At 50.8% G+C, this 25345-nt stretch overlaps 1 protein-coding gene across 1 annotated transcript; it reads right to left on the bottom strand.

Annotated features, from left to right (window-relative positions):
* Nucleotides 1–575: 575 nt before the first annotated feature.
* Nucleotides 576–16289, bottom strand: LOC132402245 (serine/arginine repetitive matrix protein 1-like). The gene is made up of 4 exons (XM_059985013.1): nucleotides 15189–16289; nucleotides 14366–14602; nucleotides 8573–10004; nucleotides 576–6156 (listed from the first exon to the last, which is right to left on the bottom strand). The coding sequence occupies exons 1-4, from the start codon at nucleotides 15261–15263 to the stop codon at nucleotides 4607–4609; spliced, it is 3294 nt and encodes a 1097-aa protein (XP_059840996.1). The 5' UTR covers nucleotides 15264–16289; the 3' UTR covers nucleotides 576–4606.
* Between the last annotated feature and the right edge of the window lie 9056 nt (nucleotides 16290–25345).

Genomic DNA, 25345 nt, shown 5'->3' with positions numbered 1-25345 from the left:
TCTAAGGTAGGGACATGTTCGGCACAGCTTTGTGGGCCAAAGGGGTTGTATCGTGCTGTAGGTTTTCTATGTTTCTCACATTAAATGCTGGAGGGTCCTGCCGAAGGGTTTTAGCCTGAAACGTCGACTGTACTCTTTTCCGTAGATGCTGCCTGGCCTGCTGAGTTCCCCCAGCATTTTGTGCGTGCTGCTTGTTCTGAATGTTGTTTGCACGATTAGTGTTTTCTTTCCTCTCTCTCTCTGCACATTGTTGGGTCTTTTATTTAATTGCATTCTTCTGGGTTTCTTGTTTTCTGGCTTCCTGTAAGGAGGCAAATCTCAAGGCTGCAAAATCTTCACATATTTTGATAATAAATGCACTTTGAACTTTGGGCCTCTGCCACCGCGAGGCAGCCCACTGGACCACTTTGCCACCCACGGCTAAACCATCCCAGGTCCATGCCAGCTGGCATTGCGCTTCTGTGATAACATTCGCCCACGCAGTCATCAGCACAGCATCACTTACAAAACAGCAGGCAGTGGGAGACTGGGAGTTGGAATGAAGACAAGAGCCAGGCACCAGGTTTCGGAGGAAGAGAATTTAAAGCAACACGAATCACATCTCAGAACGCTGGAGGAGCTCAGCAGGTCAGGCAGTGTCCATGGAGGGGACTAAACAGTTGATGTGACCCTCATCTCCTCCACAGATGCTACCTGATCTGCTGAGTGAAAACTTAGATTAGATCAGCACCGTACAAGCCCTCCAGTCCACGATGTGGCGCCAACCTTTTAACCTACTCTTAAGATTGATTTAAGGCTTCTCTCCTACACAACCCTCCATTTTCCCATCATTCATGTGCCTATCGAAGAGTCTCTTAAATGTTTCTACGAGTCTGCCTCTGCCACCAGCATGTCCCACACACTCAGCACTCTGTAGAAAACCCTACCTCTGACATCCCAAACTTTCCTCCAGTTACCTTAAAACCACGCTCCCTTAGGTTCATGAGAATGATTCCTGGAATGAAAGGGTTATCATGTGAGCTGCTCTGGGCTTGGATTCGCTGGAATTTCATGAATTTGGGGAGATCTCACTGAAGATTGAAAGGCCTCGATAGTGGATTGGAGAGGATGTTTCCTTTGGTGGGGGAGTCTAGGACCAGAGGACGCCGTCTCGAAATAGAGGGAATATCAGTTTGAACAGAGAGGAGGAAGAATTTCTTCAGCCAGAGGTGGCAAGCCACAGGCAGCTTTGGAGGCCAGGTCATTGGGTGTGTTTAAGGAAGAGGTTGATAGATTCTTGATTGGTCAGAGAGTGAAAAGTTAAGGGGAAAAGGCAGGGAAATGAATGAGCCATGATGAAATCCAGAACAGATTAGATGGGCCGAATGGCCTGACTTTGCTCCTACGTCTTGTCTTATTGAGTTAGCTATTTTCATCCTGCAAAAAGGCCCCTGGCACAGACCCACTCGACCTACGCCTCATCAGCTTGTACACCCTTATCAAGTCACCTCCCACCCTCCTCTGATCCAAAAGGAAAGGCCTGAGCTCACTCAACCTTTCCTCGTGATTCATCCTCTCTAATCCAGGCAGCATCCTCTCGAAAGCCTCTACCTCTTTCCTATAATGAGGTGACCAGAACTGAGCACAGAAGTTAGTCCAGCATTTTGTGTATGTTGCTCCAGATTTCCAGCATCTGTAGAATCTCCTGTGTTTATGAATCGAGCTTCTAAAACCATAAGACCATAAGACATAGGAGCAGAATTAGACCATTTGGCCCATTGAGTCTGCTCCTCCATTCCATCATAGCTGATCTATTTCCCTCCTAACTGCATTCTCGTGTCTTCTCCCTCATTTTGATGCCCTAATCAGGAACCCATCAAACTCTGCTTTAAACATACCCATTGACTTGGCTTCCATGGCCACCTGTGGTGATGAATTCCACAGATTCACCACCCTCTGGCTGAAGAAATTCCTCCTCATCTCTGTTCTAAATGGACGCCCCTCTATTCTGAGGCTGTAACCTCTGGTTCTAGACCCCCAACCAAAGGAAACATCCTCTCCATATCTACTCAATGTCAGCCTTTCAATATTCAATTGGTTTCAATTAATTTCCCCCACCCAGCACCCTCTTTCTTCTAAACTCTACCAAGTACAGGCCTGATAGTTGTGGGGTAATAACTGTTCCTGAACCTGGTGGTGTGGGACCTGAGGCTCATTGTGGTGAGTGAAGTTATCCACACTGGTTCAGGAGCCTAATGGTTGTGGGGTAATAACTGTTCCTGAACCTGGTGGTGTGGGGCCTGAGGCTCATTGTGGTGAGTGAAGTTATCCACACTGGTTCAGGAGCCTGATGGTCGAGGGGTAATAACTGTTCCCAAACCTGGTGGTGTGGGACCTCCTGCCCAATCGTAGGTTCAATTCCCATCGCTGCCTGCAGGGAGCGAGTACCTTCTCCCTGTGATTGCGTGAGGTCTCCTCCAGCTTCTTCACATTCATAATACATTCTGGAGAAGTGATTACTTGGTCACAGGGGTGTAACTGGGCGGTGCAGGATCATTAGGCTGAAGGGGACCGTTACCATGCTGTATCTCTAGATTAAATCATTACTTATCTATTATCTCCAGCAACTCCATCCTGCCTTCTCCCCTATGCCAGGTGGATCAATGGGGGTGCACGGAGAGGGTCCCGCTGGAACAACGTGGAAGAGCAGAGAGTTCTCCCCATGGAAAGGCCTGTAGCCACTCAAATCGAGTAAAATTAACAAAGCACCAGTCAGCCTATGTGGAGATCCTATCTGCTGATGTGTTGTCTGGCCTTTTACCACATCCACCTCACCACCCCCCTCGCCCCAGATCCTACTCTTCACTCTATTTCCAGCATTTTGCAAAATAATTCGGAAGATATCTAGCTCAGGTGGCTGATGGTTGGGTTGAGTTTTTGAGCTTTCTGATCTTGGGGATTAACTTGCAAACGTCTCATCACCACTCGAGGAGATGTCATCAGTGCGCCGATGATTGTGGTGGGTACTCCGAACACTTGGCGTTCATAAACTAATCAATCAGCTGATTGGTTGTCATTTTAGGAACGGAGCTGTGATGCAGGGAGGAAATCTCATTGTTGATTGGCTGTGTGGCGAACTACTTGTGTTGTCTGGAATTTTGCCCCCATCGGCTCATAGACAGGACCAAGGACAAAATGCATGTTTGCAGAAAACACGGTTGTGCACAAACAATTCTGTCAAAACATTTCTAGAAACTGTGGCGCCCCGCTCAACGAGCATCATTAAAGCAGACTGTCTCGGTATCTTGCTGTTTGTGGGAGTGTTCTGTGCAAAACTTAGGGCAGAGCAAGGGTTCCCAGCCTGGGGACCGTGACATTAAAACAGTTGGGAACCCTTGGGGCAGAGACTGTTCTGTAAAAGGATCTCATTCAGTTGCAAAGCAATTTGAGTGCAAAAGGTTGAAAATTCCTGACTGAAATAGAGTTATGGACTTTTAGCTCAGTGCAGGGAAGTTTGTCAGTGTGATTAGAATAGGGCTTTCTTTATTTTCAAAAAAGTTTCATAAAAATTGGAAAGGAGAGATTATCACAATCCACGTCAGGGCGGCGATGTAGTTAGATGTTATCCAACTGTGATATTTACAAAGGTCTGATCCCGTCTCTTTGAATGTCCACGACAAATAATAATTGATACCACAGGCGGCGTGAAGCATTTCACAAAAATATAGAAACCAGGACTCTCGTAGCTATGGTAAAAAATAACTCTCCCCGGTGCAGTGTGAAGCTTCTCGTTGGCCTTCGCGGTGTGCTGTGCAGGTGATAAACAGAAACGCTTCCCCCGGGGTCCGGTGCAACCCCACACACTTCGTTCTGCAGGTCCTTGGGGCAACGAAAGGGCAGGTGCTGGTCAGAAGCCCACCGGCGTCCGGTAACGGGGTCACACCGTCAGCAGAAAGTACTTCCATTGGCCCCCCTCTCCCCACCGCTGGGAGCTGGACAGATGACCACGCTTTGGGCAGGCACTCCCCCACGGGTGCTGGAGTCCACTCGGGGCAATGGGGGGGCAGGGTCAAACAGTTAGATACAGTTCACTGGAGGGGGCGAGGAAGGGAACGGGAGTGGAGTGGGAGGGAAGTAGAGGGGGAAGAGGAGCAGAAAGAGGAAGAGGTGGGGTGGGGAGAGGGGGAGGGGAGAGAGGCGAGAAGAGCAAGGAGGAGAAGGGAAGGTGGGGGCAAGGAGGAGGGGCAGAGAAAGATGGTAAGGAGGAACAGAGGGGAAGGGGAAAGTGAGGAGTGACTCCAGTTTGCCTGGCCAGTGCAGTGACCCTCAGATTTCGGCCCCCTGCCCCAAGCCCTGGACAGCGGGGTTACCGGGCTGAGATTGGGTCCAGGGTACAGACTCCCACCTACTCCCCCCTCCGCCTGGACACCCTGCTCGCTAGCAACGCCTCAAGGGGGCGCAGGGCGCAGTCGCTCAGCCCGCTGCCCGCGCGGCCACCGCCTTCTGGTCCTGTTCTGCGGCCTCATCAGGAAGAGTGGGATGGCGGAGAGGGGCAACGTCTAACCCGCGGGCTGCTCTGACTGGGGAAGGGGATGCCCGGTGCGCTGAGCGCAGCCTGAGGCTGGACTCACGTTGAGGGTGGGTTGCTGCCGCTGGCCCCGGTGATCCTCCGTGGGCTGCGGGCCGCAGCGGCGGGGAGGAACGTTTGGGTCAGGCTGACCTGCGCTCGGCTGATGGTGGCCGGTCTGCCGCCACCGCCGATCTGCAGGCTGAGCGTGGTTGAGTAGCTGGTGCGACCGCCGCTCGCGAGGCGCCGCGCCTTCTCTGCCTCACCGGGCTCCGGGGTCCCGCTGCCAGACCGACCGGCGGGCTCCAGCTCCTCGGGAGGGGGGCTGGACGGAGAAGCGGGGGCAGAGGGGGCCAAGCACAGGCCAGGCAGGGGCAGAGGGGCCACCGCCTCAGAATCCGCCGTCTCAGTGGCCCGTCTGCCACTGCGCGGTGACGTGGCGCTTGGGCACGGAGAGGCGGGTGCCGAGGCGGAGGAGCGGAGCCCGGCAGGCGTACCTGGAGGCCGCAGCCCGGGGCTGTGATTGCCGGGGCCCGGGGCAATCCGGGTCCCATCTGGGTCGGAGTTCGGGTGGAACGGACTGACCTGCGGGCACCGCACCGGACTCCCGCCGGGCGAGGGGTTGCCCCCCACACCCGATTCTGAGGGACGGCACAACCGGGCCCCTGAGCTGGAGCCCGTGAGAGAGGGCCGTGCTGCCCCGCTCTCAGGCCGGGCTCTGCCCCTTCGGGAGTGGGGTCTAAAGCCCACGGGCGCTGGCTCGCTCTTGCCCAGCGGGCTGGGGCACAACTGGAGGGAAACGGGCCGCTGGCAGGCGGAGGGTTGGGGGGGCTCTGCCCGGTTCGGGCTCCGGAACGGGGAAGGGGACCGAAGCCGGAGGGAGACGCAGGGCGGTGGTTCCGCGCCAGGGCTCGGGCGTATTCGGGGATCGCCCTCCGGGTCGCGGCTCTCCCAAGGCCGGGATGGAGAGGGGGTCCGGGCCTGCATGCCCGCCGACGGGCAAGGCTGAGTGGTGTGGGTGAATCTGGGCTGCCACATCCACTGCTCCAGCTGTTTGACAGCGGAGGGCGAGGGAGAACGGCCCCGGAGACTCACCCAACTGGGCAGGGGGCAGCACAATTCGGAGGCGGCGCAGGGCCTGGGCGCTGGTCCCTCTGTGGGACCAGGCCCCCCGAGCCTCCCCTCGCCTGCACAGGGAGAGGCAAGTCTGGGGGCTGGAGGCGACATGGGCAACGGCGCCCTGGGTTGAGTTGAAGCAACAGCGGCTGCGGGGGCTTCGCTTCGGGCGTCTGGGTGCTGGGGAGCCATGGCATCTGATAGGTTTGGGTGGGTAGCGGGAAACTCCGGCAAACGTTCCGTGCAAATGCCCGGACTGTGCGCACCCTCGATCGGCTGCGGGGAGCCCGAGGGCACGGGGCTCTGTGGGGAGGTGCGTCCAGACGCTGGATCGGCTGGCGAGTCGGAGGGGTGCTTCCACGGGCTGGACACCGAAGGACAGACCCTGAGGGCAGCAGGTCGGACGCTGTTCTCCTGGGCGAACAGGACAGGGACGGGTTCCCGAATGATCAGGTGTCCGAATGCAGCGGGTGGCTCCAAACTCCGAATGGAATCTGCGAGACAGGGAGGGAGAGAAAGAGAGTACCTGCGTTAGGTTCAAGTATACAGTCACAACACACCAACATGAAGCGCCATTAAATTTAACGTTCAGCGACACCGCATTACAAGAGGAGGGCAAACACAGGGCAATCTTAAACACCAGGAAGTCTGGAAATCCAGAGCAATGCACACACGAAATGCTGGAAGAACTCAGCAGGTCAGGCAGCATCTACGGAAACGAATAGGGAGTGGACGTTTCAGGCCGAGACCCTTCTTTGGGACTGAGATGGAAGGGGAAAGATGCCTGAATAGAAAGGTGGGGTGAGGTGGAGGGCGGTTAGCTAGAAGGTGATGGGTGAAGCCAAGTGAGTGGGAAAGGTCAAGGGCTGGAGAAGAAAGAATCTGATAGGAGAGGAGAGTGGACAAAAGGAGAAAGGAAAGGAAAGGAGGAGGTGATAGGCAGCTGAGGCCAGAATGGGAATAAAAGGAGAGGGAGGGGAGTGGATTTTTTTCCATCAGACTGGAGGTGGCCCAGACGGAATACAAGGTGTTGCTCCTCCACCGAGGGCGGCCTCATCTTGGCGCATCAGAATGACTGTCTTAGTATTATTCTATGTTGCTGTTCCATTCTGTAGCTTGTGGCACATCGTTTCTTTAGCATTTGTCGCTTGTTTTTACCAGGCCGAGTTGCTAGCTCGACGCCAAATCCAGCGCGGATGGAAAGCGTGCAAGGAGCCGGCCAGATAGGAACCTGGGTGCCAAGTCACTAACCAGCTGATTACTTTAATGTGCTTTGTGCTGTGTGTGATACGTGTTCTGTGTTTGCACCTTGGTCCTGGAGGAATGTGTTTCCTTTGGCTGTATACCTGTATATGGTCGATTGACAATAAACTTGAACTTGAGCATTAACTTAGCACAGACTATACAAAGTGCGCAAACTATTCAACGAATTAAAATAACCACACCGGTGTATGGCACACAGTCCAAGTACCACCAGGGCATAAATCAGGTTGTGACCTGGTACAATCACAACAACTCGGAGCTAAATGCCCTCAAAACTGTGGAGATGGCGTGACTTTCGAGATGAGCCAGCAACGGGGATCTCTGTCAAATGCCCTTACATGACTCCATATACTCCACACCCACATACAGGAGCGAGATATACCAGCTGGTATGTTGCGAGTGGTGTCGCAACAGCAATCTTGCACTCAACGTCAGTAAGACCAAAGAACTGATTGTGGACTTCACGAAGGGGGAAATCGAGGGGACACAAACCAGCCCTCCTTGAGGGGCCGGCTGTGGAAAGGATGAGCAGTTTCAAGTTCCTGGATGTTAATTTTTCTGAAGATCTATCCTAGGCCCAACATATTCATTACAAAGAAAGAATGCTGTCACCCAAAGTCACTCGCAAATTTCTACAGATGTACCACGGAGAGCATTCTAACCGGCTGTATCACCGTTGGGTGTTGGAGATGGGGGGGCGGTAGGCTGCACAGGACTGGAAAATCCTGCAGAGTTGTGAACTCAGTCAGTTCTATCATGGGCACAAGTCAGGACATCGTCAAAAGGCAAAGCCTCATAAGAGGTACCATCCATCATTAAGGGCCCCCATTACCCAGGTCATGCCCCCTTCTCATTGCTTCCATCAGGAAGGTGGTGCAGGAGCCTCAGGACCCACACTACCAGGTTCAGGAACAGTTATTACCCCACAATCATCAGGCTCCTGAACCAGTGTGGATAACTTCACTCACCACAATGATCCTCAGGTTCCACACAACCAGGTTCAGGAACAGTTATTACCTCACAACCATCAGGCTCCGGAACCAGTGTGGATAACTTCACTCACCACAATCAGCCTCAGGTCGCACACCACCAGGTTCAGGAACAGTTATTACCCCACAACCACCAGGCTCCTGAACCAGTGTGGATAACTTCACTCAATTTCACTCACCCCATCACTGAAATGTTCCACAACCAATGGGCTCACTTTCAAGAACTCTTGTTATTTATTGCTTATTTTTCTAATATTATTATTTTGTCTGTTTTTTTTTGTGAACGTCTGCAAAGGGTCGTGCATGTGACAGATATGTACCTTGAACATAAATTTACTTTGACCTGGTCGTAGGAATACCACAGCAGTAGTAAAGTCTCATTCTGACTTCCTCCCGCCTTTTCTTTCCAATTCCGATGAAGGGTCTCGGCCTGAAACGTTGACTGTTCATTCCTCTCCATAGACACTGCCTGACCTGCTGAGTTCCTCCAGCGTGTATGTGTGTGTTATGCTGGAGGAATTCAGCAGGTCAGGTAGCATCGACGGAGATGAATAAACAGTCGATGGTTCGAGCCGAGACCCTTCATCAGCACCTACAGCATCTCGTGTTTGTACGGGTTTCCCCAGAGCGGTGTTGCACAGGGAGGATCTTTACCCACCGTACTTGTGCTCCTGCTGGCACTCCTGGGCCCGGGACAGGTCCGGTGCTGGCTTCCTCCTGCGCAGCTTGTGCCCCGGTCTGGCCTCAGGATCTAGCTCCCAGACACGCCGCTGCAGCAGGGCCTTCTTCCGGCTGATCCGCTGGCTGTACATCTTTGCCAGCAGTTGAACTTTGGTCATGATCTTCTCGGAGTTCTGGAGGAGGCATCGGTCAGCGCCTTCACCAAAGCAGCAGGGGCCAGGGTCCTCGGTGCTCCTCGGCTGCTGCTCTTCCCCGGGGCTGCTTGGCGGGTCGCTGTGGGTATCCGCCCTCGATTCCAGGTCTGAGTCCTCGAGGATGAGGAGCGGCTCACCGGGGCTAGCCTCCGATGGCCGGGGGGAGGCCCTGGCAGCCCTGCTCCCCTGCGGGCAGTGGCCCCAGAAGCGAGCGGCCCTTTCCATCTCCCGCCACACCATGATGATCTCCGCGCAGGACCTGAACTCGGGCTCCGACTCGCCGTCAGCAGAGTTGCCGTGGCCGTTGACGGGCGCTGGGCCCGGGTGGGGGTCCTGGCCTCCCTCCTGCCGTGAGGCCAAGGGCAAGCAAGTCTCCCCACTTCCTTGCGGCTGTTCCATACCCTGGTTGGGTCCGGAGTCACCGGGCTGAAGGGGGCTGTCCCTGGCGCCCGCTTTGTCGTCGTGGAGTTCCTCTATCCGCTCGTGGGCCACCTTGTAGTTGAAGCGCAGAACAGAATCCCTCACCACCCCAGTGGGGATAAAGGAGATGCTCTCCCGGCGCTGGATGAGATGCTGGTCACTGGACGTTTCCGCTGCCTCGTAATAGTTCTTGATCTTCTCGATTAACAGCCGGTCGTCCTCCACCCGAGAGGAAGCCCTCTCGCTCACCTTGTTCTCTGGGGCATCAGCGGGACTGGAGCTCGGAGCACTCTCTGGTGGCAACATCTTCTCCGCAGCACCGTCCTCCAAGTTCACCATAACCTGACGGCCACTCCCCTGCGTGCTGGCGGCACAGTCCTCCCTCTCGTCACTACCGTTATCGTTGGTGCTGGGGTACAAACTTTGGACGTTACCACCAGCACCCCTGTTTCCATCTCCGTCACTCGCACAAGTACCTTCACCCTCCAGAACCTGGCTACTGTGGTCTTCCTGATCTGTCCCTCCCAGATCCAGTAGATTCTGCAGCGAGGGAATCCTCTTCCCTTTGTGGAGCTCAGTGTCTTCGGAAGACTCAAAGGTGCCAGGCCCACTTTCCTCAGTCTGCTTAGCACAGGAAGCATCCACCAGTGGAGAGTGTTTGACTTCCGTATCTCCGAAGGCACCCGGGGGTCCGTCAGGCACAGCCCGAGGTCGACACAAGATTGGAGTCTCCTCCACAATCGCGTGCAGGTCCTCTGGAACCTTCTTCTGCAGATACTCCATCCCGGCAAATATCTGTATTGGGAAGGGGAATGGAAAGGTGAGTGTATTTCGCCATTTTGAGATTGCCCCCATCTCCATAAATAATGGACAGCGTGGTACCGTAATGGCTAGTGTCATACTCCGCAGTGCCGGCAATCAAAAATTCCCACCGTTTTAGCTCCTATCCTCACTCCTGTTCCAAAAGGTCTGTCCTTGGCCTCCCCTCATCCCATGATGAGGCCACTCTCAGGATGGAGGAGCAGCACCTCATATTCCATCTCGGCAGCTTCCAACCTGCCTCTCAAAGCTCTATGTAGTGAGAGGTGGGGGTGGGCAAGGCCAGCCTGACAGGGCTCCGGTGAAGTTGTGCAGGCCAGTCCCCTCTACAGAGGAAACAACGATGGACTCCTGCCATACCACTCACTTTGGGCAATCATCGCTGACCTATGCTCCACTGGGAGCCGAAGGCACAAGAGGAGGCAACCTCCAACCTAATGGCACGAACATCGATTTCTCCTTCTGCTAACTCACCCCCCCCCCCCCCGCTTCACTCTTTTTCTGACCCCCACCCTGACCTCTGACCTCTTTAGATTCCAGAGCATCAGACACAAAGTGCTGGAGGAACTCAGCAGGTCCGAATAGCCTACTGGCTGGCACGTTTCTTCAGCACCTTGTGCGTGTTGCTCTGGATTTCCAGCGTTTGCAGGTTCTCGTGTTTGTGAAAACTCCTAACGCTGTCTGTAAGGGGTTTGCATGTTCTCCCAGTGACCACGTGGGTTTCCTCCGGCCTCCTCCCACAGTCCAAAGACGTACGGGTTAGAGTCTGTGAGCTGCGGGCAGTTACGTTGGTAACACTTGTGGGCTGCCCCAGCCCAATCCTCAGACTGATGTAAAACGATGTATTTTACTGTATGTTTCGATGTACAGGTGACAAAGGAAATGAACATAATCTAATATAATCAATGGCAACTATATAAAAACAGGGAGGAGGAAAGGCCTGCATTTGCATGTAACATTTCACATTCCTTTCAGGAGGCCCCAAAGCTCTCCACAATCAACAAATAAGCAATTTGTTCATAGAAAGTTATCTGCCTTCAAGGTTTGAACTTGAGCATCAGTCTGGAGCCTTACTCTGAGTGCTAGGATAGACTTCCCACAAGAGTTGAGAGAGAAACCCACAAAGCTTGCTAGCTATATTTATTGATTGAGATACAGTGTAAAATTGACCCTTCTAGCCATTCGAGCCACACTGCCAGCAATCTCCCTATTTAATCCTAGCCTAATCACAGGATTATGGAAAAGTATTATGGGAAGTATTCTTAGAGACGGTATATATAATTATCTGGATAGACAGGGTCTGATTAGGTACAGACAACATGGATCTGTACGTGGAAGGTCATGTTTGAGAAATCTTATTGAATCTTTTGAAGAGGTTACGAGGAAAGTTCATGAGGGTAAAGCAGTGGATGCAGTCTATATGGACTTCAGCAAAGCCTTTGACAAGGTTCCACACGGAAGGTTAGTTAGGAAGGTTCAGTCGTTAGGTATTAATATTGAAGTAGTAAAATGGATTCAACAGTGGCTGGATGGGAGATGCCAGAGAATGGTGGTGGATAACTGTTTGTCATGTTGGAGGCCGGTGACTAGTGGTGTGCATCAGGGATCTGTACTGGGTCCAATGTTGTTTGTCATATACATTAATGATCTGGATGATGGGGTGGTAAATTGGATTAGTAAGTATGCAGATGATACTAAGATAGGTGGCGTTGTGGATAATGTAGGATTTCAAAGCTTGCAGAGAGATTTAGGCCAGTTAGGAAAGTGGGCTGAACGATGGCAGATGGGGTTTAATGCTGATAAGTGTGAGGTGCTACATTTTGGTAGGACTAATCAAAATATGACATACATGGTAAATGGTAGGGCATTGAGGAATGCAGTAGAACAGAATGATCTAGGAATAATGGTGCATAGTTCCCTGAAGGTGGAATCTCATGTGGATAGGGTGGTAAAGAAAGCTTTTGGTATGCTGGCCTTTATAAATCAGAGCATTGAGTATAGGAGTTGGGATGTAATGTTAAAATTGTACAAGGCATTGGTGAGGCCAAATTTGGAGTATTGTGTACAGTTCTGGTCACCAAATTATAGGAAAGATGTCAACAAAATAGAGAGAGTACAGAGAAGATTTACTAGAATGTTACCTGGGTTTCAGCACCTAAGTTACAGAGAAAGGTTGAACAAGTTAGGTCTTTATTCTTTGGAGCGTAGAAGGTTGGGGGGGACTTGATAGAGGTATTTAAAATTATGAGGGAGATAGATAGAGTTAACGTGGATAGGCTTTTTCCATTGAGAGCAGGGGAGATTCAAACAAGAGGACATGAGTTGAGAATTAAGGGGCAAAAGTTTAAGGGTAACATGGTGGGGGGGAACTTCTTTACTCAGAGAGTGGTAGCTGTGTGGAATGAGCTTCCAGTAGAAGTGGTAGAGGCAGGTTTGATTTTGTCATTTAAAGTAAAATTGGATAGGTATATGGACAGGAAAGGAATGGAGGGTTATGGGCTGAGTGCAGGTCAGTGGGATTAGGTGAGAGTAAGCGTTCAGCACAGACTAGAAGGGCCGAGATGGCCTGTTTCCATGCTGTAATTGTTAAATGGTTATATTATTTACCATGACCAATTAACCTACCAACAGGTCCGTCTTTGGACTGTGGGAGGAAACCAGAGCACTCGGAGGAAACCCACACAGTCATGGAGTGGGGGGTGTGGACAGGATGTACAAAACTCCTTACAGGTACTTATTGGCTCTGACCTGCTGAGTTCCACCAGTGTTTTGCGTGTGTTTCTCTGGATTTCAAGCACAAGACCATATGATATGGGGGCATAATTAGGCCATTTGGCCCATCGAGACTGCTCCATCATTTCATCCTGGCTGATCCATTTCCCTCTCAACTTCATTCTCTTGCTCTTTCCCCATAATCTTTCACACCCTGACTAATCAATAGTCTATCAACCTCTGCTTTAAATACACCCGGCGGCCTGACGTCTACAGCCGACTGTGGCAACAACTTCCAGAGATTCACCTCCCTCCAGCTTAAAAAAAATCCTCCTCTTCTCTGTTCTAAATGGATGTCCCTTTATTCTGAGCTGCACCCCCTGGTCCCAGACTTCCCCACCAAAGGAAACATCCTCTTCACATCCACTCTTTCGAGGCCTTTCAATGTTTGATAACTTTCAATGAAATCCCCCCTCATCCTTCAGAATTCCAGTGAGTACAGGCACTGAGATTTCAATCGCTCCTCATACGACAACCCTTTCATTCCCAGAATCATTCTCGTGAACCTCCTTTGAACCCTCTCCAACACCAGCACATCCTTTCTTAAATAAGGGGCCCAAAACTGCTCTCAGTACAAGTGAGGTCTCACCAATGCCTCATACCGTACAGCCTCAGCACCACATCCTTGCTCTTATCTGCGGAAACTCTCGTGTTTATCACGATTGGACCTGAGAACCATCGTGTGTGGACGGACACTCCAAAGCCCGTGCTAGACAAAGGCAGCAAAAAGCACTGAGCGATGATTCAAGTTCCGGTTTAAGTTGACGTGGGAGGATCCCAGCGACCTCTGGCTGACTGCCGAGAAAAACAAGGAGTGCAACTCAATACTTCGCTAATCGCTCTTTTTTTGGCAAACGATCACCACAAGTGATATTCTATAAATTCCCTTTGGTCTTGGAGGCAATTTGATGTGGCAGAACCAAGGCCCATCGCTGAGAGCGAGGAAGACCTGAGGTTCGGTCAATTTAAGCACCAGGCCAAATCAGAAAGGTCGGGTGCAGGCTAAATCGTGGTGGTGGGGTTCAGGCCCCAGAGCACATCGGAGCCACTGAACTTGATGCGTGGACGACGATTTAAGCACTGGGTTGAATTGAGAAGGTCAGCTCATTGGAGCATGAGACGAGGGACAAGCTGGTTCACTCTGCACTGAACTAAGGGTCGCAGGAAGGACTCTCTGTGGAATTCATTTGCTTGCATTTACTTGCACGACACACAGGGTGCGGGAGGAACTCTGCAGGCCAGGCAGCACCTACGGGAAAGCGCGGAGTCGACGTTTCGGGCCGAGACCCTTCATCGGGTCTGGTCTGATTATGTTGCCTGGCCTGCCGAGTTCCTCCAGCACTTTGTCTGTGTTGCTTGGACTTCCAGCATCCGCAGACTTTCTCTAGTTTATTTGCATGATCTGTTGGTTTTATCTTCTGTCTCTCTGCATATTGAGTGTATGATGTTCTTTTTTTTTAAAATTTGTTCTTTTGGGTTTCGTGGCTGCCTGTAAGAAGGTGAATCTCAGGGTTGTATAACATACACATACTTTAATAATCAATGCCTTTGAGCTCTGAAGTTACCTGTTCCATCTCCAGGTCGATGCTTCCAATACCACAGAATTCCGGCTCCTCATACTGGTTGGGATCTTGCAGCTCCTTCTCCCCGCTCTGGCCTGCAGGCTCTGCCAAGTCCCCGGGGCTGGGTGTCTCCACGGTCTCAGCTTCCAGCTCCAGCACACTGGATGCGAGCGTGCTCACACTGCCCAATAAGCTCAGGGTCTCCATGTTGGACAGCAGGTCGTCCTCGCTGCCTGTGTACTGGGATAGAGGTGGAAGTGGTTATCCTCAGCGCATTGTGCTCCTTACTGAGGGGGAGTGCAGAGCACATCAGGATGCCAGCATGCAGGACATTCATATAACAGGCCATCTCGGCCCTTCTAGTCTGTGCTGGACGCTACCTCTCACCTAGTCCCACCGACCTGCACTCAGCCCATAACCCTCCATTCCTTTCCTGTCCATAACCCTATCCAATTTTACTTTAAATGACAATACCGAACCTGCCTCTACCACTTCTACTGGAAGCTCGACCCACACAGCTACCACTCCGAGTAAAGAAGTTCCCCCCCCCCTTGTATTACTCCTAAACTTTTGCTATTTAACTCTCAATTCATGTCCTCTTGTTTGATTTGACAATGCAAATGGCGCATTTTGTTGTATCTGACAAATAAAGCTCATCTACCCCTGGACCTTCTTCGCTGCAGGGAGAACATTCCCAGGATACCCAGCCTCTCCTTATAACTCAAGCCCTCCAGCCCCGGTCGCACCCCTGTCAATCTTCTCAGACTGGTATCTGCTCGGGGAGCATTTTCTCTAGTGAATTCCCATCATTATGGTGAGTTCTTACCTTCAGTGAAGATCCTGGAAGAGTTGGAGAGAGACAGCCAGGGAGAAAACAAAAGAGAGAAGGTGTTGTTAGCATCTATTGTGTTGAAACTCATTTAGAACGTAGGACAGTACAGCGCAGTTTATGCCCTGCAACCCACAATCTGGTGACATTTTAACCTACCTAGATCTACTCTAAGATCAATAACCCTTCCCTCCTACATAGCTCTCCATTGTTCTATCACACACGTGCCTGTCTAGAGTTTCATAAAGGACCTTAATGTAAAGAGCTCACCAATGCTTTACGAAGCAATGGTGGGGCCTCCCTTGTTGTATTGTGAGCAGTTCTGGGCTCCTTATCTTAGAAAGGATGTGCTGACCCTGGAGAGGGTTCAAAGGAGTTTCACGAAAATGATTCCAGGATTGAACGGCTTGTCATATGAAGAGCGTTTGATGGCTCTGGGCCTGTGCTCACTGGAATTCAGAAGAATGAGGGGTGACCTCATTGAAACCTACTGAATGTTGAAAAACCTCAATAGATTGTATCTGGAGAGGATGTTTCCTATGGTGGGGGTGTCCAAGGCCAGAGGACAGGGCCTCAGAATAGAGGGATATCCTTTCTGAATGAAGGTGAGGAGAAATTGTTTTTTTTTAGCCTAACAGTGGTGAATCTGTGGAATTTGTTGCCACAAGCAGCTGTGGGGGCCAAGCCTTTGGGTTTAAGGCAGAGGTTGATAGATTCTTGATTGGGCAGGGCTTGAAGGGATACGGGGAGAAGGCAGGAGACTGGGGCTGGGAGGGAAAATGGATCAGCCACGACGAAATGGCAGAACAGACTCAATGGGCCAAATGGCCTAATTCTGTCGCTGAATCTTATGGTCTTATGGTATCAGCCTCCACCATGACAGCATGGTCCACACACCCACCACTCTCCGTGTAATAAACCACCTCTGACCTCCCCCCTATACTTTCCTCCAATCACCTTCAAATTATGCTCCCTTGTGTTAGTTGTTCCCGCCCTGGGAAAAAGTCTCTGATTATTCAATCGATCAATCCTCTGGATGGCACCAGGGAACAACAATTCCAAGGTGACGTATTTCAGATCGCAAATCTTTAAAATTATTACACTTTCTCTACGCCTTCTACTTGGCTCATTTTGTCTTGTTTGTGTTACGGAAACTGTCGCAGCCAGTGACGTACGGTTTGAATCTCGATCAAATGGTCTAGCGCTCGGCCGTGTCCGAAGAGCTGCCCTGTGGAGGTCAGAGCTGAGGGCCCGAAAAGGACCGAGAACACGAACTGACAAGACCAGAGGCGAGACGCGGGGTCACGAGTGACTCCACCTCGAAGTGGCGAGGAAGACTGAAGCATCGAGGTGAATGGGAGGGGGTCAGCGATCGCTCCCGACGGAGGCCACCCGGGTGGTCAGCGATCACCAAACAGAGGTCACCATTGGACCAGGCGTGAGCTCTGAGCCACAGAAGGACTGTTCGATGTCCTGAGATTTATTTGATCAGACCGTACTTTATATTAGTTTGCTTCAGTTTTTTTGGCATTTTCATCTTGTGGCCGATTGGTGGGTGGGTGAACTGTTAATTTTTTGTATGTCAGTGGGGTTTTTGATGCTACTGTGGTTGCTCGCTTTGTGAATGAGGACGTCGGGGATTGTTATTGATGTTTTTATGAGGGAGAGGGGTTTTGGGAATGTCTTGCTATTATTGCTGTTTTTTTTTCCTGCAAGTGAGGGAGTCGGGGATTAAATTGTCGCTTTTTTCTACGGGGAGGGGGGTCAGGGTATGAATTGTCGCTTTAGTTCTGTGGGGAGGGGTCAGGGATCCTGGGGCCTGTGAGTTTTGTTTCTTTTCTGTGGATATTTCATGGCAGTCTGGAGAAAACAAATATCCGGGTTGTATCGTACCTGCATACTTTGACAATGAAATGAACCTTTGAACCTTTAGACTTATCATCTCATACACCTCTATCCAGTCACCTCTCATCCTCCTTTGCTCCAGAGAGAAAAGCCCCACCTTGCTCAACCTGTCCTCATAAGCCATGGTTTCTAGTCCAGACAGCACCCTGGTAAATCTCCTCTGCCCCCTCTCTAAAGCTTCCACATTCTTCATATAATGAGGTGACCAGAACGGAATACAACATTCCAAGCGTGGTCTCGCCAGGGTTTTATAGAAGGTGACTCAAGAGGCAATACAATGGCCCAAACAGAAGCTCCATATCTAACCAGGATTTTATAGATCCGGAACAATGGCAGTACCTGAACTATTTTTCTCACAAATTCCTTCCAAAGTTGATGCCCTGTCTCCCTTTAAGTTTCCAATACCCCTGCATCATTCCTCCAAGAGGGCCATAGCCTTGCTTTGAGATTGGAGGTTTATGTGCCTCAATGACCCGGAGAGCTATGTTGGCTGGAGTCAGGGATTTATGCTTTGACTCTTGGTAGGGTCACCCATGCCAAACAGGTCAAAGGGTAGGGCATAGACTAAGAGTGATCCACTGGTCCTCCAGGTTCAGGGGTTCAGCCCAGGGCTAACAACCCTGACTGGGCAACCCTGCTGTTACAGAAACAGCAATGAAGAATCCTTCTACATCTGGGTGTGATGGTATTCCACTTGGGACTTACACGATTGACAGTAGTGAAAACCGAGACGAAGCTACTGACATGCTGAAGGAAGCCCTGAACACCGCCAGAGATGGAGGATCTTCACTGCTGCACTAAACACCAGTGTAAGTCATAAACATGACAAACTCTGCAGATGCTGGAAGTCCAAAGCAATACACACAAAATGCCGGAGGAACTCAGCAGGCCAGGCAGCATTTATTGAAATTAATAAACAGCCCACATTTTGGGCCGAGACCCTTCTTCAGGACTGGAAAGGAAGTCTTCACTCACCCATCCAGCTTCCCCCTCGCATGGTCTCACCTCTCACCTGCCAGCTTGTCGCCCTCCTCCTAGCCCCACCTTCTTATTCCGGCCTCTTCCCCCCACGTTCCTTTCCAGTCCTGATGAAGGGTCTCATTCCAAGATGTCGACTGTTTCTTCCCCAGCTGCCCTGCTGAGTTCCCGGGCATTTTGTGTGCACACGACTTGCTAATCCCAAACCTGGCTCCTCTTAGAAAACCAAAGTTGAGGATGCCTCAGCTCCATCCCTTTCCTCAAACAATATCAAACAGTGAGTTCATTTTGGCAGCTCATTATCTGAGTCTTACATCAAAGCGTTTGACAGCAAAAGCCATCTGTTCTTTAAAGAGACGACACAACAATCAGAGGTTATTAATCAATAAAGAACAATGCATCAGGAAATAAGAGAGAGAGAGCTGTCAGTCACGGCTGGCTTTTATCTTCCTCACTGAATTTCTGCTTCCTTAATTCAGTAATAAATTATAACAAAAAACATTTATAATTCCTCTCTTGTGGGTCATACTAAGTGCAGATAAACAAGGAACAATCTGAGCTGAAGTACGGCAGAATGGTGGTCCCTTTCTGAATTCCTTCATTAACTTGACTGTGTCATGTCAAGTCAAGTCAAGTTTATTGTCATTAAACTATATAAATGTATACTGTCAGATGAAACAGTGTTTGTCTGGACCAGGGTGTAGAGCACAGACGTACGTACAACACACAATAATGTAGGAAAGCAAGAATTACATCTACAAGTGAAATGTGCATCATTAAACAAATTGAAGTACATAAAGTAAATATTGTAGGGTAGAGTGCAAATTAACCAGTGACACTTCGAATGCGATGCGACAGGGAGTTCAGAAACCTAGTGGTCTCGGGGGGGAGAAACTGTTTCCCAGTTCTTGTCTTTATGCATCGGAGTCTCCTGCCTGATGGTAGAAAGTCAAAGAGGATGCTGGATGGACAGGTGGGCCCATTGATAATACTAAGGGCCCTGCATACTCAAAGCTCCTGAAAACCATCCCTGATGGATAGTGGGGAGACCCCTATGATCCTCTCTCAGCCATTCTCACAGACCTTTGTAGGGACTTCCAGCCCGATGCTCCCAGATCGGATGGAGATGCTCTCAATGATGCTCATCTAAAATGCAGTTAGGATGGTGGGGGAGGAGAGCCTCACTTTCCTCAGTCTCTTTGGGAAGTGCAGGCACTGCTGTGCCTTCTTGTTCAAGGAGGTGATGCTAAGGGAGCAAGTGAGGTTGCCCATGATGTAAACTCCGGGAAACTTGGTGCACTTAACTTCCTCTACGTGAGCCATGTATGTGCAGAGGGAATGGTTCATCTGCACCATCCTGAAGTCCACACTGACTTCCTTTGTCTTCTCTGTGTTCTGACTTAGTCAGTAGCTGTTGTCCTTTTGGGGGCGGGTGGTGTGTGTGTTTATATGTGTGCGTTTGTGTGTGTGAGAGAGACAAAAGAGAGAGAGAGAGAGAGGGGGGGAAGAGGGAGAGGGAGGGAGGGAGGTGAGGGACGACATTTATCCGCTCTGCGCTCAACTACAGTTCTCAGATTCTCTTTGTGGACCCCAGAACACTACTTGCTTGTGATTATTGTTTGCATTCTGTATTTGTTATTTCCTCTCTGCACATTGTGGTGCTCGACTGTCTTTTTTTTAATGGGTTCTTTTGGGTTTCTTTGTCTGGCGGCTGCCTGTAAGGAGATGAATCTCAAGTTCGTACGATGCATATGTACTTTGGTGATAAATGTACTTGAGCTTTGTGGTCTGGGTCTGGGTCTGGGTGTGAGCCTGGGTCTGGGTGTGGGTGTGGGTCTGGGTCTGGGTGTGGGTGTGGGTCTGGGTCTGTGTGTGAGTCTGGGTCTGGGTGTGAGTCTGGGTCTTGGTGTGGGTGTGGGTCTGTGTGTGGGTGTGGGTGTGGGTCTGGGTCTGGGTCTTGGTGTGAGCCTGGGTCTGGGTGTGAGCCTGGGTCTGGGTCTGGGTCTGGGTGTGAGCCTGGGTCTGGGTGTGGGTCTGGGTCTGGGTCTGGGTGTGGGTGTGGGTCTGTGTGTGAGTCTGGGTCTGGGTGTGAGTCTGGGTCTTGGTGTGGGTGTGGGTCTGTGTGTGGGTGTGGGTGTGGGTCTGGGTCTGGGTCTTGGTGTGAGCCTGGGTCTGGGTGTGAGTCTGGGTCTGGGTGTGGGTGTGGGTCTGTGTGTGAGTCTGGGTCTGGGTGTGAGTCTGGGTCTGGGTGTGAGCCTGGGTCTGGGTCTGGGTCTGGGTGTGAGCCTGGGTCTGGGTGTGAGCCTGGGTCTGGGTGTGGGTCTGGGTCTGGGTCTGGGTGTGAGCCTGGGTCTGGGTGTGAGTCTGGGTCTGGGTGTGGGTGTGGGTCTGTGTGTGAGTCTGGGTCTGGGTGTGAGTCTGGGTCTGGGTGTGAGCCTGGGTCTGGGTCTGGGTCTGGGTGTGAGCCTGGGTCTGGGTGTGAGCCTGGGTCTGGGTGTGGGTCTGGGTCTGGGTCTGGGTGTGAGCCTGGGTCTGGGTGTGAGTCTGGGTCTTGGTGTGGGTCTGGGTGTGAGTCTGGGTCTGGGTGTGAGTCTGGGTCTGGGTGTGAGTCTGGGTCTGGGTGTGAGCCTGGGTCTGGGTCTGGGTCTGGGTGTGAGCCTGGGTCTGGGTGTGGGTCTGGGTCTGGGTCTGGGTGTGAGCCTGGGTCTGGGTGTGAGTCTGGGTCTTGGTGTGGGTCTGGGTGTGAGTCTGGGTCTGGGTGTGTCTGTCTGTCTGTCTGTGTGGTATCTCACACTGTCCTTCTCTCCTTGGCCGGAGAGTGGGCTCTGATCCCAGGGCTGGTCCCAGGACTGAGTGAGGAGCTAAAAGATGGTGCCGGAGGTTTTTGCAGACCCAGGTGACGCTTCCCGTTCATCAGAGATACATCTTATTCTCCTGTCTCACGTCTCTCTTTCCGAGGTGGCTGGGGTCCTGTCTGGGTCCGTGATCCACAGCTGCAGCTCAGACTGCGGTTCTTCACGAGAGATGGGTCCTCGCTGTCAGATACGCCGCGGGACCTGGCGTTTCAATATCCCCAGGTCTAGCCTGGAAGATGTGCGCCTTGAGGCGTGGCCCCACGGGCATCCTGATTCCTCATGACGCTACCATTCTTTGGGGTTCATTTACTTGTTTCATGGATTGAGCACAGTAATGACCCCGCACCGCCCAATGACACCCTTGTGACCAATTAACCCAGTAATCTGTACGTCTTTGGAATGTGTGTGGAGGCCCAAGTGGTCACAGGGGGAGCACAAGACAGCGATGGGATTGAACCCAGGTTTCAATGAGGTCACCTCTCATTCTTCTGAATTCCTGAGAGTTCCAGCCCAGAGCCAACAAATGCTCCTCACATGAAAGGCCTTTCAAACCCAAAATCATTTTTGTGAACTTCCTTTGATCCCTCTCCAATGTCAGCACATCTTTTCTTAGATTAGGGACCCAAAACTGCTCGGAATACTCCAAGTGAGGGCTCCACGTCTCTCTGTGACCAAGTGAGACATGCCCTCTTCACATTGCTACCATCAGGGAGGAGGCAGACACTCGACATTTCAGGAACAGTTTCTTCCCCTCTACTATCAGAAATGGAGAGGCATAGATAGAGTGGACAGGGAGTATCTGTTTCCCAGGGTAGAACCCAGAGAGCATACATTGAAGGTGGGGGGGGGGGGACAAGGAAGTTCAAGGGGGATATGAGGGGTGTTTTTTTATTACATCACAGAAGGGGTAAGTTTTTTCACTCAGAGAGTGGTGGATGCCTGGTCTGGTGGTAGAGGCAAATACAGTACAGGCTTTTCAGAGACGTTTGGATAGGCACCTGGATGTGAGGAGGATGGAGTATATGGACACTGTGTAGGTAGGAGGGATTCATGTTTGTGAGTTTCTGATTTGCTTTTTTAGCTGGTTCAGCACAGCTTTGTGGGCCGAATGGCCTATTCCTGTGCTGTACTGTTCTGTGTTATACGCTCGGTCCATGAACACTATTTTTGCTCCTTTTTGCAGTACTTATTGAATTCATGTGAATAGTAGCACCATTGTTTAAGCCTGGCACTGCACTGCCGCCACAGGACAGCACACTATACGACATACAGCCCATCAGTGATCATAAACAATTGTGATTCTGATTCGCGGCTGTCCACAGCACTGTGAATAGCCCATTCCACATTACCAGAAGGCCAGGTATAAAACTCCCCTGAGCGCTCAAGAGAGTTGGCTTCTTAAATACAAAGGAATTTTCATTTCCATAGCAACCTTCTCATCCTGAGCCTTCACTACCAACCAAAGTACTTTGTGAAAACTCGAGAGATCGGGTATCTGGAGATTATGCAGAGGCACAGGAGGGATTCAATGGGTCACACACTATCTGCAGAGAATCGAGTCTAGATGAAGGGTCTCAACCCCCCGCCCCCCACAAAACTTTTGTTCATTGGTTTCTCTCCATGACTCACTGGGCTCCTCCAGAGGAACACACACAAAATGCTGGAGGAACTCAGCAGGTCAGACAGTGTCTATGGACAGTGTAACACACACAAAATGCTGTAGGAACTCGGCAGGTCAGACAGTGTCTACGGACAGAGTAACACACACAAAATGCTGGAGGAACTCAGCAGGTCAGACAGTGTCTATGGACAGAGTAACACACACAAAATGCTGGAGGAACTCAGCAGGTCAGACAGTGTCTACGGACAGAGTAACACACACAAAATGCTGGAGGAACTCAGCAGGTCAGACAGCATCTATGGAAATGAATGAACATTCGATCTTTTGGGTCAAGTCCTTCATCACGACTGTTCATAGATGCTGCCTGACCTGCTGAGCTCCTACAGCATTTTGTGTGTGTTGCTCTGGACTTCCACCATCTGCACAATCTCTTGTGTTTACCTTCTAGCTCGTCCTCCTTCCAAACCCCACCCCCCCAACTTTTTTATTCTGGCTTCTTCCCCCTTCCTTTCCAGTCCTGGTGAAGGGTCTCACAACAAAACGTTGACCGTTCATTCCTCTCCATGGACGCTGCCTGACCTGCTGAGTTCCTCCAGCATTTTGTGTGTGTTACTCTGACCATAGACACTGTCTGACCTGCTGAGTACCTCCAGCATTTTGTGTGTGTTACTCTGTCCATAGACACTGTCTGACCTGCTGAGTTCCTCCAGCATTTTGTGTGTGTTACTCTGACCATAGACACTGTCTGACCTGCCGAGTTCCTCCAGCATTTTGTGTGTGTTACTCTGACCATAGACACTGTCTGACCTGCTGAGTTCCTCCAGCATTTTGTGTGTGTTACTCTGTCCATAGACACTGCCTGACCTGCTGAGTTCCTCCAGCATTTTGTGTGTGTTACTCTGACCATAGACACTGTCTGACCTGCTGAGTTCCTCCAGCATTTTGTGTGTGTTGCTCTGTCCATAGACACTGTCTGACCTGCTGAGTTTTCCCAGCATTTTGTGTGTGTTACTCTGTCCATAGACACTGTCTGACCTGCTGAGTTCCTCCAGCATTTTGTGTGTGTTACTCTGACCATAGACACTGTCTGACCTGCTGAGTTCCCCCAGCATTTTGTGTGTGTTACTCTGTCCATAGACACTGTCTGACCTGCTGAGTTCCTCCAGCATTTTGTGTGTTACTCTGTCCATAGACACTGTCTGACCTGCTGAGTTCCTCCAGCATTTTGTGTGTGTTACTCTGTCCATAGACACTGTCTGACCTGCCGAGTTCCTCCAGCATTTTGTGTGTGTTACTCTGACCACAGACACTGTCTGACCTGCTGAGTTCCTCCAGCATTTTGTGTGTGTTACTCTGTCCATAGACACTGTCTGACCTGCTGAGTTCCTCCAAAATTGTGTGTGTTACTCTGTCCATAGACACTGTCTGACCTGCTGAGTTCCTCCAAAATTGTGTGTGTGTTACTCTGGACTTCCAGCATTTGCAGAATCTCTTGTGTTTAACTACGTTAGTTGAAGTTGCTTCAGGAAGAAGACAGGACCAGGGAACCTCGCTACCAAAGACGGTTCATGAAGCAACTCTTTTCACTTCTTTTACATTTTCTTTATATTTCAGATGTGGTCCTGCTACTGTTGGAGCCTATTATCTATGATCTGGGCCAGTGGGCGACCTAGCTTGTTGCTGTCTCCGAGAATGTTCCATGAGGCTGCAACCAAAGTGCACAGCACGGAGGCCCGGAAGCCAGGAGACAGGGCATGAGCCCATGATCGATTCTATCCAGCCTCTCGCTCGCTGCTGCCAGAGGAAGGTGCCTGCGTGTGGTGACCCCCACCTCTCTCTCTCTCTCTCTCTCTCTCTCTGCTCCTGAGGAATGGTCCTTGCATTCGAGTGATCTCCCTCTCCCTCGATGCTGTTGGAGGGTGGGGCCGGAGCGAGGTTTAATTGACATGGATTGTAGATTTGGATTCTAACTTGGGTTTATGACATGTACTGGTTCAAGTTGCTCTTTTTCGTTACTACTGTCCTGCAGTTTTTGAATCGGGGCCGCCCGCAGATAACGAACACTGAGCTGAGCTGAACTGAAATATGCCTTTTGATTTTGTGTTTTATATATCCTGGTTTACACTTGCGCTTTTTTTTATGCTGTGCGCGATCTTCTTTTGACTGTGGAGGGAGGAATGTTTGATATTTTTCTTTGAACGGGTTTGTTCCATGGTGTTTCTTTGTTTTGAGTTTGTCTATCGGAAGCCAAATCTCCGGGTTGTGTACTGCATACATAGTTTGATAAATAAATGTATTTTGAATGGAGCTCAAACCACAAAACCACATCCCCTCCTACACCTCCCCTCCCCGCCGGCCCATTACCACTCTAAGATAAGCTGGGATGTGTCGTGCTGCTGCTAAAAGTCCGACAAACCATGACGATGACAAGTCCCCGTTACCCTGGCAACGTTAAGTGGCTCATCTGCACATTTAAGTTGACTGAGGGAACAGAAACCAATTTAAAGAGAGGAACTTTGCACTCATTATCTGCTGACAAGCTCTGGGATTGGCTGGGGGGCGATTTCGCTTTATGATGTAGTTCAGAGGTAATTGGAAACAAGCTTATTTTAAGTCTGTTCAACAACTATGTGAAGGACAGAATAATGTTGGCTGCCTTCTGCATTGGGTTTTTTACAATATTGTAGATGAAATCAGGATTCCATTAGAGCCCCTTCAGAAAATGACAGGCATTCATGCAGATGCTCGGATCCTGACGGCGTCTTAGGCTGATCAGTGAGGCAGGCAGACTTGGG

This window comes from Hypanus sabinus, chromosome 11, assembly GCF_030144855.1.
Source record: "Hypanus sabinus isolate sHypSab1 chromosome 11, sHypSab1.hap1, whole genome shotgun sequence".
Lineage (NCBI taxonomy): Eukaryota > Metazoa > Chordata > Chondrichthyes > Myliobatiformes > Dasyatidae > Hypanus > Hypanus sabinus.
Note: the sequence above shows the minus strand (reverse complement) of the source record. Positions and strands in the feature narration are given on the sequence as shown.

Bases quoted from the DNA above. Each gene is read 5' to 3' on its own strand.
- LOC132402245 (XM_059985013.1), bottom strand. From the start codon at position 15,263: ATGCTAACAACACCTTCTCTCTTTTGTTTTCTCCCTGGCTGTCTCTCT. The intron at 14,603-15,188 runs GTAAGAACTCAC...CCTCTATCCCAG, and splicing joins TTCCAGGATCTTCACTGAAG to TACACAGGCAGCGAGGACGA. The intron at 10,005-14,365 runs GTAACTTCAGAG...TTCCCAATACAG, and splicing joins TCGACCTGGAGATGGAACAG to ATATTTGCCGGGATGGAGTA.